General features: G+C 45.5%; 1 protein-coding gene across 2 annotated transcripts in view; it reads right to left on the reverse strand.

Moving 5' to 3' along the window:
• Positions 1 to 14,926, reverse strand: part of PRICKLE2 (prickle planar cell polarity protein 2) — a 254,848-nt gene that overhangs the window by 74,171 nt on the left and 165,751 nt on the right. For both annotated transcript variants that reach the window (XM_083424929.1, XM_083424930.1), the window contains one exon: positions 2,569 to 2,752. In XM_083424929.1, coding sequence (XP_083281055.1) covers positions 2,569 to 2,752 — 184 coding nt within the window. The remainder of the gene's footprint in view (positions 1 to 2,568; positions 2,753 to 14,926) is intronic.

Genomic DNA, 14,926 nt, shown 5'->3' on the forward strand with positions numbered 1-14,926 from the left:
AAAAGAAAAGGCTCGCTTTAGGCACTGGAACACTTTTTCCAGCAAATCTGAAACAGCACAAGAAGAAGTAGTTTGATTTTTCAGGGGTACGGGAGACATGCTCTCTCAAATCGCAAGAGCACCAGACACTTCCTTTCCCTTCAAATGCCATGCGCTGTAGAATTAATCATCTTCTGACAGGGTTATACCATTGCTATTATCTTCCTGGTGCACATGGCTGCATGTGTGCCCTGCACTACCACAACGAAAGACCTGCTCAGCTTCTTAACAGCATCCTACTGCAAGAGAGTAATGGTAGCCTTTTCGCAATCCTGCCTGAGGAGCTGGCGTAATGAACCATACGCTAGCAATCAGGGTTGACCCTGACCTTGACCCTCTTTGGAGTGTCAATGTGGAGTGCTTAATTTGAGCCTTTGTCCATTTTCCCAGGTCAGGCAGGCTGCAGCTTGAAGGAGAGCTGCGGATTCAGGAACGAAGCAGCTCAGACTGGGTGCCTGTATAGGAGGAGCAGCAGCTGGAGGCTCTTGGTTAGGTCCTGGTCCACAAAGGTGGACCTCCCCTTCCTCCCAAGTAGCCTCACTCACAGTTAGCCAGGCACTTTGGCAGAGGCTCTGAAGTTGCTTCCTAGCTTACTATCTCCAATGGGCTAAACAGTGGGCATACATGCTTCCTCGTTCAATTGGCTAAGTGGGTGAGACTGGTCTAAGGAAACCAAGTGGCTGAAAGGATATTTGAATCCGGATCTTTTCAGCCTAAGCCCAGCGCTCTATCCCCTGCCCCTGGGGGAGCCAATATGTTGCCCTCCAGATCTTGTTGGCTTACAGTTCCCACAATCTCTTGCTGGAGCTGATGGCCATGCTTGCTGGAGCTTATAGGAGCTGCAGTCTGTAAAACGTGGAGGACACCATGTTATCTACTCCTGCGCTATCCTATACTGGCTCAGCATTTGCTTTCTTCTTAGCTCCGCTGCTAGTGACTTTACCTGGAGTGCTGTTTTATGGATATATTTTGCATGGTCTTAAATGTCAGCCTCCTTCAGAGTCCCTTAGGTTGAACGGGCTGCCTGTGAATTCTAAAAATTCTATTAATCAATCCAAACCTTCTCCTTCACTTCTCCATCTGAGGTCACCACAGGTGGTTCAGGAGGCCGTTCAGTCATAACTGTGCTGTTTCCTGAAACAAGCCTGGTTCAGCTGCAACCAATCGAGTATAACAAACAAGCTCATCTAGGAAGCTCTGTCGAAATGACTACCATGTGCTCAACCCACTAAGCCAAAGTCCAGGTCAGCTTCACCTGCGCTACAGCTGTTCTAAGTGCCTTGATGACTAGCAAAACTGTCATTGTTTTATAACTCTATAAAAAATAGTGTTCATATGACCAAGGACCTCCCATAGATGAAAGAGTGTCTTCGTACACACAGCTGTAACCATCAGCACTAAGGAATATAATATAATAATAATAATTTATTATTTATACCCCGCCCATCTGGCTGAGTTTCTCCAGCCACTCTGGGCGGCTCCCAATCGAGTGTTAAAAACAATACAGCATTAAATATTAAAAACAGGGCTGCCTTCAGATGGGAAGATAGGATAGCTGCTTATTTCCTTCACATCTGAAGGGAGGGTGTTCCACAGGGTGGGCACCACTACCGAGAAGGGCCTCTGTCTGGTTCTCTGTAACATCACTTCTCGCAATGAGGGAACCACCAGAAGGCCCTCGACGCTGGATCTCAGGGTCCGGGCTGAACGATGGGGGTGGAGACGCTCCTTCAGGTATACAGGACCAAGGCCGTTTAGGGCTTTAAAGGTCAGCACCAACACTTTGAATTGTGCTTGGAAACATACTGGGAGCCAATGCAGATCTCTCAGGACCAGTGTTATGTGGTCCCGGCGGCACAGTCACCAGTCTAGCTGCCACATTCTGGATTAACTGCAATTTCCGGGTCACTTTCAAAGGTAGCCCCACGTAGAGCGCATTGCAGTAGTCCAAGCGGGAGATAACTAGAGCATGCACCACTCTGGCGAGGAAATGGCCCCACAGCAAGAAGTGAATCACCAACAAATCACCAAGAAAGGGTGATGCCATTGTGGGAGATGGTGCCAGTGTTTTGGCTATGCGTATGAGAAATATCTCCTGCCAACCTAGCAGTTCAAAAGCACATCAAAATGCAAGTAGATAAATAGGTACCACTCCAGCGGGAAGGTAAACGGTGTTTCCGTGCACTGCTCTGGTTTGCCAGAAGCGGCTTAGTCATGCTGGCCACATGACCCGGAAGCTGTACGCCAGCTCCCTCGGCCAGTAAAGCGAGATGAGCGCTGCAACACTAGAGTCGTCTGTGACTGGACTTAATGGTCAGAGGTCCCTTTACCTTTTTATGAGGAATATATTCTTGCCTGCCCAGAGCATTTGCAAGATGGTTGCAATGAAGGGATTTCAAGGGCTTCCACTGACAGCGCCCTCCACCTCGTTTCTTTTTAGATAGTCACAGGTAAAAGCATTATGCCTGGCAGGACCTTATCACTTGCATGCACCATGCACTTTCAGCCACAAGCAGCAATGAAGTGTACCTGTTCCGGCTTCAGCCCTGGAGGAACCCAAGCATATTCTTCCAAGGCACAACCTGAGTCATCATCCGAAGTCGAATTCCGCTGGAAGTCAAACATCAGCTTGGTCACGGTCTTCTCCATTTCCAAAGGCATCACTGTTTCAAAGTGCTCTGCCTGGGGACACTTGCAGTGCCGGCAAATCTTCCTGGAAGGGGAGGAAAAAGCAAAGAGACGAAAGGTCAGCCTCTGCTGTAAGGATTTATGCCCATCAACAGAAGTTGGATAACCCTGGTGCAAGCTCATTTTGCCTAGCCTAAAGCCATGGATTCTGTGAGATGTAGTCTTAATTACTCCTATCCAGTTTTTTGTTTGTTTTCCCTACCCCCCACCACCCCCGGGGCCTGGATAAAGCAGCTGTCTATAATAAGCTTGAACAAGATGAGTGAAGGACGCTCTCCAAATGCGAACAGCAACCTGTCCTTGACAAAATGCCAATGCACCCCAAAGCAGTTTTAAATCCCTACGTCATTCCTTCATTTTGGGGTGTGGGTGTGGAGGGTGTGGGTGGGAAAACAATGAACACTGGACCACCCACGCTGAGCCAGCCTTGGGGGATTTAAGGGTCAAACACATTTGACAGATGATCTGGGATACACCTCTTCACTTTCCTCTCCTTTGACAGCACCCATAAATACACGCACAGCGCCAGATCATCAGCATGTCCAAATCCGCAAGCCAAAGAACTAACACATACAGTATGCTAAACGTCAGTGTAAACAGAAAAGCTTAGCATGGCAAATTCCATTACAATGACAGGAGATCATAAATATGGTGGTGTCAAATGAGGAGGGGGGCGGGTGGAGCGATGGAAGTCACACGCTGGCAACTGCTGCCTTGATATAAGATCGCCGTGAAGTCCGCTTTGAAAGGAGAGGGGCCAGAGCTCGGAGTCAGCAAATACTCTCGGCATATGGGAGGCTGTTGATCTCCATCACCAGCTAAGGTGCTTCAAGCAGAAGAAAAACATTTCCCTGGGATAACAAGGATTTCCTTTCGGCGCTTGTCTGCATGGCTCATTGAGCTGACTGTCTCTGTCACACTTCTGCCGTTTCACCAACACACAAACATATGTACATCCTTCCAGAAGCCCATTTGGCTGACAGATATGGCTACTCACAGGAACCAAGGAAGCTGCCTTATGCTGAGACAAACCATGGGTCCATGTACCTCAGTATTATCTACTCTGACTGGCAGTCTCTCTCCTGGGTTTCAGATACAGTGGTACCTCGGGTTAAGTACCGTATTTTTTGCTCTATAAGACTCACTTTTTCCCTCCTAAAAAGTAAGGGGAAATGTGTGTGCGTCTTATGGAGCGAATGCAGGCTGCGCAGCTATCCCAGAAGCCAGAACAGCAAGAGGGATTGCTGCTTTCACTGCGCAGCGATCCCTCTTGCTGTTCTGCCTTCTGAGATCCAGAATATATTTTTTCTTGTTTTCCTCCTCCAAAAACTAGGTGCGTCTTGTGGTCTGGTGCGTCTTATAGAGCGAAAAATACGGTACTTAATTCGTTCCAGAGGTCCGTTCTTAACCTGAAACTGTTCTTAACCTGAAGCACTACTTTAGCTAATGGGGCCTCCTGCTGCTGCCGCACCGCCAGAGCACAATTTCTGTTCTCATCCTGAAGCAAAGTTCTTAACCCGAGGTACTATTTCTGGGTTAGCGGAGTCTGTAACCTGAAGCATATGTAACCTGAAGCGTATGTAACCCGAGGTACCACTGTAAATACAAGGCTGTGTTACTTGGCAACAAAGGAAATGTGGTCGGCATCCACTCAGAACCACTTCAGTCTGCTTGCGGCTTCATGCGCTAACACATTTGAGCTTGTGCACTGTCAATAAATGCTAGGGCCAATCTCTGACACAAACAAAGCTTCGATTGAACCTGGGACTGGGCAAAGTTGAGGTTGCTACATTGCAGAGGGTTGGACTAGATGACCCTTGGGACCCTTCCATCTCTACGATTCTATGATAGTGACCCAGCAGAAGGATAGACCTTTGGAAGATCAATATGCACCTCTTTAAATTCTTGCAGTTAATCCCCCTTAGAATATTCTGGAGGAGAATCTCACACCTTCTTCTGCAATGCTTTGCAGACCTGTTCTCTAAAGGCACAACATAATAGGACAAAAAACTAAGGCTGCCCATCATGCAATAAAAGATGTCAATTTTCATGTATTTGTTAAATTTGCACATGAGTAAAACAATAGTTTTTGTCCATGGAGTTTTCTTGACAAGCATACTGTCAAGTGGCTTGCCGGTTCCTGCTCCAGGTGGATCACGTTTAGTCAAAACTATGACCTGTCCATCTTGGGTGGCCCTGCACAGCATAACTCGTAGCTTCCCTGAGTTATTCAAGCCCCATGAAGAGTCAGACTAAATGACAAAAAACAATGGTTCTGAATTTTTTAAAAAAGAAAACTCTTATCACTTTAGATCAAGGTGGGAAACCTACATGTTGTCCCATCTCTGCCTTAGATTATAAAGGAGCATTCTCAACTTAATGTGAAAGAAAAGTGCCTCTAATGAAAACAATTTTTTAAAAGATGAAGTCCGAGTTAATTGGGGCACAATTATAGTCAGTTTTAAAACTATAGCAGGGCATCTATCCCCTGAAGTAAGCCCTACAGAGTTTAGCGGAGATTACACACAGGGAAGTGTGTAAAAGATTGCGATGTTAATCTCATCGATCACCCAATTAAACATATAGCCCTAGAAACTATAATAATAATAAATAATATATTTATATTTATATTTATATCCCGCCCTCCCCAGCTGAAGCTGGGCTCAGAGCGGCTAACAACAACTACTGTTCCACAGCCACTTCTACACCAGAGCAACAGAGCGTATTTTTGCATGAGAGGGTTTCTGAGCATGTGTAGACTTCCCTTGACCACTTTGTACATTTAGGATTGGAATGGAGTGGGGGCTTCTAAGGCACCAGGAGAGCACCGCCCCCCTCCAGAAGGCTGCATACCTTTTGCTTCTCCTGTGAACACGCCCAGCAAAGTTTCTTAATTCATTTTACCCATCGCTTCGCATGGCCCCAGAAGAAACTAACCCCCGATGCACATGAACCTAAACTTCCCTGCAGCCCACGGAGCGCAAATATGCACCAAGCCAAAAGGCTCTGCTAAGCCAAACCAGGGAGAGTTGCCAAGTTTTTCCATTTCCTGCTTTTCATCAGATTTGAAATACGCACAGATGCAAATACAAGCTGGGTGTCTGGTTTGCATCTAGCTAGTCAAAGCGCCTCGGCGCAGCCTCTGGCTGTTACCCTCAAAAAACAATCAGAGCACAATTTCATATGAATACTTTAATTAATCAGCTACTGTATGAAGGCCCTATACTTTTCGCTACAGCAATGGATTCAGCAGCCATCTCCATCTCTATTTATGATATATAATGTTGAGCAACTCAACATGCCGGGCAATTTATTAAGCTCCGCATGCATTCATCATCCTTCAAGCCAGCACCGGCTCTGGAGCAGCCCCATCATATCCAGTGCCAACTATTCAAGAAAGTTGGTGGTTAGAGGATCAGAGGCTTAGTGTTTGAAAAATGGGTATTCTCATGGAACTTAGTGCTATTTCACTAACCGTCATTCCCAGGATTATTAATCACATGGATCCCTGCAGAATATGTCAGCGAGCAGCAGAAATATTTAAAGCTTAGGGAAGTCATAAAATAAACTGCGGTACCAGGAGGCAAAGTGGAAAAGAAAACAAACAGCAAACTTCTCTTTTCCCAGAGAAAAGCCAAGCTGGATAGGGATGCAAGGTAAGTGGATGTATTGTGTTCAGCAAATGCCACCCACATCATAACCAGGAAATATTGCAGCGATCTCTGGGCCTTTCCTTAGATTACAGTAGCTGCAAGTGGGGAGACCGCTGTCCCACTCACGTCCTGCTGTGGGGCTTCCCATAGACATCTGGATGGCTGCTGTGACAACAGGACGATGGCCCATTGGCCCCATCCAACAGGCTGTTATCATGTTCTTTACTTCAACTACTTTCCAGGCTGCCGGGGTAACTTGAGTGACCTTGGCCGTTTTGGAGAACTGCTGCTACTGCTCCAGCTTGCAGGAGAGGCAACGCTGGTGTGCAGAGAAATCTCCTGTGCGTGATCCACACCTTCTTCTGCTACCTTGGTGCGATGCTGCAGCAATTTCCATGGCATCAGCAAAATGCAGAAAGAGGCAGGTAAGAAGTTGCTTGTTGACAGAACACTCCATGGGATGGAACAAAAAAGAATTGGCCAATGAACACACCTCTCCATAAGGTGTTACCTGTGCGAGATAATAATATCTCAGCTTCTCTTGCCCCCTGTCCAGGCCTGACGTTAATGACCAGCATGGTCAGGCATCTGCTGAGAGGGCTGAGTGCAGGACCCATTGACAAGAGCCCCCAGACCTGTTACAGAGAGGAGGTAGGCTCACTGAGGAAGGGAGTCCCATGGAGTCTTTCTCATGGGCCCTGGAGCTAAACACTGGAGCTGCTGTCATTGCTCCTGCTAAGTCTGTCTCAGGAGCGAACTTTGTAAAATCTACTCCCCTTGTAATCATTTCTCTTCTCTTTTCTCTTATGCCCCAGTATTATTTATACATGTATGTGTTTCTATGCTTTTCCACAGAACTGTGGAGAACTTCTGGAGAACTTCAAGGCTTGTCTTGTCAGCCATAGAAATCCTGAGCCACTGTTGATGGTGAGGCAGATGTCCTTGAGGTCTCCAACATCACCACAGATACCACTGCTGCTCAGGCAGGGAGACTGTTAGGCAGAGGAGTGGAAAGTATACTATCTCTCTTGAACCTTGTGCCCAGTTTCAGACATAAAGACCTGAAACCAGCCATATGGTTTCCTTTCTTCAGTCCTGCAAGGTGCGGTCCTTGTTGACAGCCTGCAAATTGGGCCACTATTGTCATAATCACAACTTTATTACAGAGAGGGAGCGGAGGCAAGGAGACAGCAGGGCAAATGCAGATGTAAAACCTCTTCACCGTCGGTAGAGACATTGTAAAGCAGCGGGGCATTTCCCTCCCCACCTTCAGTTCCAAAATTTACAAAGCAGAAGGCTGGTTTGCTCTGAGCCCTGTTTAACTGGTGCATCCAAACCCACAGGAGAACTGAAGCTGCTTCAAAGTGGGTTGACAGGGAGGGGAACCTGACCTCCTCAAAACATCTGGTCAAGGAGATTTATCTAACCGTCAGGCAGCCTCCCCCTGTTGAAAGTGAGACTCCACGGGATTAATCTGAGGTAGGCCTACTCCTCCAACGGTTTAGTCATAAGCCAGCCAAGCCCTGCTGCCCAAAGGTGATTTCAGAATAACCTTATTAACTTCTCACCTGCTCCTGAGGCGATGAGAGATGAGGGCTTCCTTAATCTGCTTAAACTCCTACTGTTTTTATCCCTCTCTCGCTGTGTAGAAAAATCCCGCACTGGAATGCGAGCAAAAAAAAGGTGTAACTAGCGGACAGTGAATTTGACATTGGCTGGCAAAGGCCTGGGTTCAAATGCTTGCTCACCTACGAAGTAAAAGAGCTGTGGTTTTTATTAAATGAAAAACAAAACAAAAGCCTGAAGAGGTGAAGGCCACATTTTCAAAACTAGTTGGCTGGATTGAGATCTCTGCCATAAACAAAACTAGAACTGTACCCCTGGATTCATGAATGCCCATGACACAGAATATTGTTCATAACCGTCCTTCCGTCCTCCTAATGGAAAGCACGAGAGAGAGAGAGAGAGAGAGAGAGAGAGAGAGAGCGCGGAGCTGACAGTGCACTTACTGTTATGCTATGCAGCAGAGATAGGGCTTAGCCAATGGAACACATGAAGGAAGAATGTACATGTCTGGAAAAACTCACGATTCTTGGCTAGCATGTCAAGCGCGTTACCATATAAAGAAAAACAGCACAGAGCAGGTGGGGGGGAGAGAGAGATGCATGCTCTTACAAAAATATAAGAGGGGTGGCGGTGGGGGAGCCCATTAATTTGATAAGCCCAGACTCAAGCACGGCTTAGAACAATATTTGCTCTTTGATTAATAGGCCTTTTATCTGTGCAGCACTTTTTTTTTTTTTAAAGCACAGCTCTCCCTGCCTTCCCCAACGGCAGAGAACTCCAGGGTTGTTAGTGAAAACAGTATCCATATTTTCTGTAACAACTAGAAAGCCAAGCTGCTTTCTCAGCGTCTCTCTCTCTCTCTGTAAAACAGAATGGTTCATTTCCAAGAATTCCCTTTGGCTTTGTTATGGGATGGAATTCTTGAGTGCACATTTCTCACCAAAGGCTGTGGGAGCCTGAGGATCGTTTATTCTGTATGCTGTCTACCACGGGCTTGAGGGCTCACCTAGCTCAGAAGGAGCGTTTTTTCAGCAAAGGGACCTTGGAGAAATAAACACTTCTTGTCAATCAGATGCTTATTTCGTTCACTTACACAGGACATTGCTGTGTGTGTGTGTGTGTGTGTGTGTGTGCGCGCGCGCATGAGAAATGGAAGGAGGGAGAAAGGGAGTCCTGAAAATATAATTCTTCAGCCAATCCATATACATTTTCATATACATTTTCATGGCAGGGGGTTGGACTCAATGGCCCTTGTGGTCTCTTCCAACTCTATGATTCTATGATTCATGATTCTGTAGCACAGTTGCATAGTAGCAGAGGAACTAAAGAGTAGGTTCCATGTAGCTTCACCATAGACTCGCCAGTCCTGCAAGCACTGAACAAGACCAAATTTTAGGTCCAGCTTTCCCCCCATACACATTTGCAACATGTTTAATATTCATTAGGGTTCCATAAATAATATTGTTACAAAAGTTGGGTGCTTCCCCCTCTCTCTGCCAAGCAGTGGCAAGAATCCATGGGGTTCCAGACACTCACCCAGGGTCTGTGTTCTTTTGGAGAATTGAGACACGGCAGAGAATGCCATAGATTTAAGAAATACTGTTCATTCACCTATTTACAGTCTGCATGGAGGGAGTACAGATCTCACAGCATGGTTATTTCAAGAGGGACTTGTACCTCACATCAATGCAGCCAAGGCATCTCTCCCAGCCAGCCTGCGGCCAACCTGCCCAAGATGGATCCCAGTCTTCCTTCCTTCTTCTTCTTCCCAGCAACCCTTGCTCAGGACTCTCTTTTTCTGTCACCTTACATCCAGTTATGCTGGCAACCTTCCAAACCCCCAGTCTATGTTCACACCTCATGGCAAGTGGGGGAAAGACAGTTCTCTTGCATTGTCAATGGCCTTGTATTGTTTCTTAATGGCCCCAGCGTGGCCAGGTCATTTTGCATAGGCCAGCTCAGAAAGTCTTCTGCAGCTTCTATTTTTCCCTTCACTTCCCAAATAATCAAAATCCTACCAGTTAATAATTTCTGGGGTATAGCCCCGCCCCAAAAAATCTATAGCAGCATTAGGACAAAATGACCCAAGTACATGTTAGATAGAGGTGTACTGAACACTTTGAAAAGGACTAAGCTTTTGTCCAAAGCACTTGGCTTTGATGTACTGTGTACAGCTGTTCAGTAGATTATCTTAATGACCTCTGAAAAAAACTGAGCACTCTAGCGCTCTTCACAAGCCCAAGTTAGAAAGCCCAAATTTTGCTGAATCCAAACAACTAGATACCCAAGATTTAATGCAAATAAATCTCAAAAGGGATCTCGCCCTAGTTTTTATGTATGTTATTGTTTATTTTTGGATATCTGTAGCCTGCTCTTCATTCCACAAAGACGCTGAGAAAAATGTGCAAAAATCAAAAAACAACAACAATTAAATGCAAATATCAAATGAAAGAACACAATGAGAAAACAGTACAGCGCAGGCAGAAAAAAATGGGTGTTGATGCAGAAATCATATCCGGTAAGTTAAGTTAGTTTTGCATCCGTTTCCCACAGACAGATCAGCTATGGACTATGTTAAAAACTGGTAATGTAAAAAAACATTTTGGGGAGGAAAAAGCAGTGGAGAGGCATTTCAGGCCACCTTGTGTTAAGGAGCAAATGCAATGTTGTCATTATTTAAGCATGTTGACTACCGACTCTTTTACATATGCTTAGGTTGTGACACAAGACCCAGCAGGACCTGCGGTTCTGGGAAAGGTTCTTTAACCAGCAGCAAAACATATCAGAACGAGCAAGCCACATTAATACCCCACTATTACCAATGCTATGGTCGACCTAAGGCCGACCCAGAGTTTCCAGTGAGCCAAGAGAGCTAGTCCACAATGAGATTAGCAAGCTGAGAGCTCCAGAGTAGAACCTACTACAGGCAGCATTTAGAATCACAGAATCGTAGATCTGTAGAGTTGAAAGAGACCCAAGGGCCATCTAGGCCAGCCCCCTGCAATGCAGAAAGCTCAACTAGTTCATATATTATAGGTGGCCATCCAACCTCTGCTTAAAAACCTCCAAGGAAGGAGAGTCCGCCACTTCTCGAGGGAGACCATTTCACTGTCAGAAGGTTCTTCCTGATGTTTAGTCAGAATCTCCTTTCTTGTAACTTGACTCCATTGGTTTGGGCCCCAGCCTGTGGAGCAGGAGAAAACAAGCTTGCTCCATTTTCCATGTGACAGCCCTTGAGATACTTGAAGACGGCTATCATAATTCCTCTGAGTCTCCTTTTTTCCGGGCTAAACATACCCTGCTCCTTCAACCATTCCTCATAAGGCTTGGTTTCCAAACCCTTTATCATCTTGACTGCACACCTTCCAGCTTATCAATAACCTTCTTAAATTGTGGCACCCAGATCTGGACACAGTGTTCCAGGTGTGGTCTGACGAAGGCAGAATAGAGTGGGACTATATCTTCCTTAATCTGGACACTATACTTCTGTTGATGCAGCCAAGAATAGCATTTGCTTTTGTTGTTGCTTTTTGCTGCTGTACCACACTGTTGGCTCGTGTTAAGCTTGTGGTCTACTACTATTCCTAGATCCTTTTCACAAGCACTGCTGGCAGGGCAGGTGCCCTCCACCTCATATTTGTGCAGCTTGTTCTATCTGCCTAAGTGCAGAACCTTACATTTGTCCCTACTGAAATTCATTGTGTAAGTTTTGGCCCGATTCTCCAATCTGTGAAGGTGATCTTGAATCATTGCATTGCAGCAGCACTAACCAGCCTGCTCCAACCTAGCCTCCATGGATTCCACACTAGTTTCCAGAAATGGTACCAAGGCAGAATGAGGTGCGGTGGTAAGGTGCTCTGAAGTTGCTAATTCAGACTGCAAGTGAGAAGATCACATTTGATCGTCCCCTGGTATTGAAAGCTCACGGAATATGAGTTTGAAGGCTTCACCTGTAGGACTGTAAATTATTTGATGTGTTAACGTGAATGGAAGTCGTTAAAATTGCAGCTGCGGTATAAGAGTTTGTTATTCTGACTGGTGTGTAATTGGAATTTATAAGTTTTTGGAATGCAGAGTTAAAGCAAATGATCAAATCATCAATTCTAGCACGCGGGGGGCCAGCAAAATAATATAATTTGGCATCTGAACAATTTGCATTATTAATTGTATTATAATTTGGTATTGTGACAATGAGGCTTTTATTGGGCTAATGTAATTGAAAACGGATAAAAATTATGCAAAAAACAAAAAAGAAAGCTCACTGAATAAAACCACATCGCATCAAGGAAAGGACCGTAGTTATTTACTTGTCAGGAGGCTTTTGATATTTTTTTATAAGGTGGAGCATCTAAAAACAGCACCCCCAACTGCAGTTTCAAGTGGTACAGTCTACTTTTGCATCTTAGCATTCTACCGGCACATTATATCACTAGGTGTGCGCACCAGTGATTCAATCAGTGCAGCAGAATTCAATACTGGCTCTGAAATGGCAAAGGAAGACGTAACTTGCACTCACTAGCCACAAAGAGGTAGTGAGAGCTCAAGCAAGCCCAGTCAAGAACAGGCAACCAATTCCTGAAGAAATGTTCAGTGATAGGCACTTATGTAATCCTAATAGAGCTGGAACACTTTAATATGGGAGGAGGGCTTTATTGGTACCAGATGTCACTAACCCCACATCCATCTCAGCCACGTAAACATATTTTAGTATCTCAACAAGTGAGGTCAGGAAGCTAGCACGTAACATACTGCTAAGGCTGCCTGTACTGCATTGTATTGCTTCTGCTCCCTGCAAACGCATCATTTGGAGAATTTCGACTTCCACTTGTAAAAAGATGTCAAGTTTCTGGCACTCATGGAAAAGGTGATAATTATACAGGTTAAAAGCTTAGAAGCCAATAGGGGGCATAGAAAAGCCTTGAGTGATCAATATCTGGGTATGTTTCCACCATCAGTGCAGCTTTTCCTGATGGCTAGCAGAAGCAAACTAAATGATGCAAAAAATAATGATACTTATGGAAATTTAATTTGCACAATCTGTTCAGGCTGCAACACGTTAGCCCACGTTCTGCTCTCAGAAACATTAACTCAGCAGGCAATTTGGAAATTTTTAGTGTGCGGCACACCTAGGGTTATGCAATGTGGGCTGTGTGGTTGAGGCGCTGGGTCCCCTTCCCCTGTTCAATTCTGCTTCTCTTCTTGCCTAAGGCTGCAACACCCTAAGGTAGGAAGCTACCTGTAGGGCAGCCTCCCTAGCTGCCAGCCACTGATGTCACTATTGCGTGGAGCAATAGTGGCTGGCGAGTCAGGATCGTGCTTTCCGTTCCAAGGACCTATTCCTTCTTGCATCTGCTTTCGCAGTCCTTTGTCCGCCATCATGCATGCATGGAACCTGCTAAAATGGAACTTGTGGCCCCAAACGAATAGAACAGATGAACACTTGGTGTGTTCACAAAAATGAGCATGTTATCCTTGCCATTCGCGATACAGTATATGCAAAGCTTTGCTCTGGAAGCAACCTGAATCTTGGGGGAAGCAGCTGGATGAGCTGGTGTTGGTGACGCTACTGAGTTGCAAGGAGAACTGGGATGCAGCTTGTGAGCAAGTGGGTGGGTGTTCAGGTGATTGCTAGAGACAACTGATAAAGAATAAAAAAGAGCTTTCTGTAATGGAAGTATGAATCACAAGCATGCCTGTGCAACCAGAATTAGAAGCAGCTGCTGAAAGCACTTTGACATCAGCAACCTCTGCACTAGTCCTTGTGTGTTTCAACTTCAAGGACCCTTGCCTCCTTTCTGACGGTTCTTCATCTTTAGGCTGGAAAGCCCTTCAAAACAGGAGGCACCCTAGGAGATTTTGGGAATGGGTTCTCTCTCCCCCCCCCCCCATTGCTTCCCCTCTACTTATTCATATGAGCAAACAGCTGAACTGGGTGCTTTCATGGTCAGGGAAATCCAAGATCAAAGTTTCAATGCTTTAGTGTTATACCGCAGTGTTTTAAATTATTGATTCATGGTTTTATTTTTCTGTCGATAGACACCTTTAGCTTTTCTTTGAGGACAGGCAGGTTTTGAGCAAATAAACAATGGTGAACATTGGGGGAGTGGGTGAGGAGGAAGGAGACTACAAGATCAATACCTGTCCTTGATCTTCATGTAGGCACAGCCCCCAAAGGTGAAATATCACACACCCAAACAGGATCTGAGTCAACAAACTTAAATAAATAAAGAGCAGATTCAAGGCTGAGGGTTGTATATGAAAAAGGAAGAAGCTTGCTAACCATAAAAGCAGATGAGCATGAAAGGAACCAGTACCTCAAAACGAGTTGTGAATTCTCCGTCTTTGGGGAGTTTGCAAGAAAAGGCCGGACAGGCAGCCGTCACCGATGATTTAGGTAAAGGATATCCTGTCTGTGAATTGCAGAGAGCTGGACTAGATGGCCTTCCAATTCTGCTATCTTATGATTCACAGAAAGGAACAGCCTGGTTTTCCTGAGGCATCCATAAATCCGAGGCTGTGCATATGTACACACAGATGCTCAGTAATGAGAAGAACGGGCTTTGATTCCAAAAACCCAACTGAATTGGAAACCTGAATAGGAAAATAGAAGGCTACATCTCCCCAAAAATATTAGAAATAAGGGTCGTTCAGGGCTTAGGTTAAAAAGAAGAGGGAAGTGCAAAGGAGATACTCCAGGATTTAGAGGAGATCTGAAGGACACTTCCCCCAAACGTCTTATAACTGGGGAGCAGCAGTGTGCCAATTAAACTTCCCCCTGGTGGGCGAAAATGATGAGTTTCCTGAAGCAAAACTGCTAAGTGACAATGAATCACTTCTTTGGCCGTGCCAAATTTTAACATTGTGGAGCTTGCTTGCAATCTCCTCCTGGCTTGTCAGTAGAGCCAACCTCCCCAGCTGCTGCTGCTGCTGCTGCTGCTCGTCTTCCTCCTCCTCCTCCTCCTCCCACCAATAGGATTTTA

This window comes from Podarcis tiliguerta, assembly GCF_965153285.1.
Source record: "Podarcis tiliguerta genome assembly, chromosome: 2".
Lineage (NCBI taxonomy): Eukaryota > Metazoa > Chordata > Lepidosauria > Squamata > Lacertidae > Podarcis > Podarcis tiliguerta.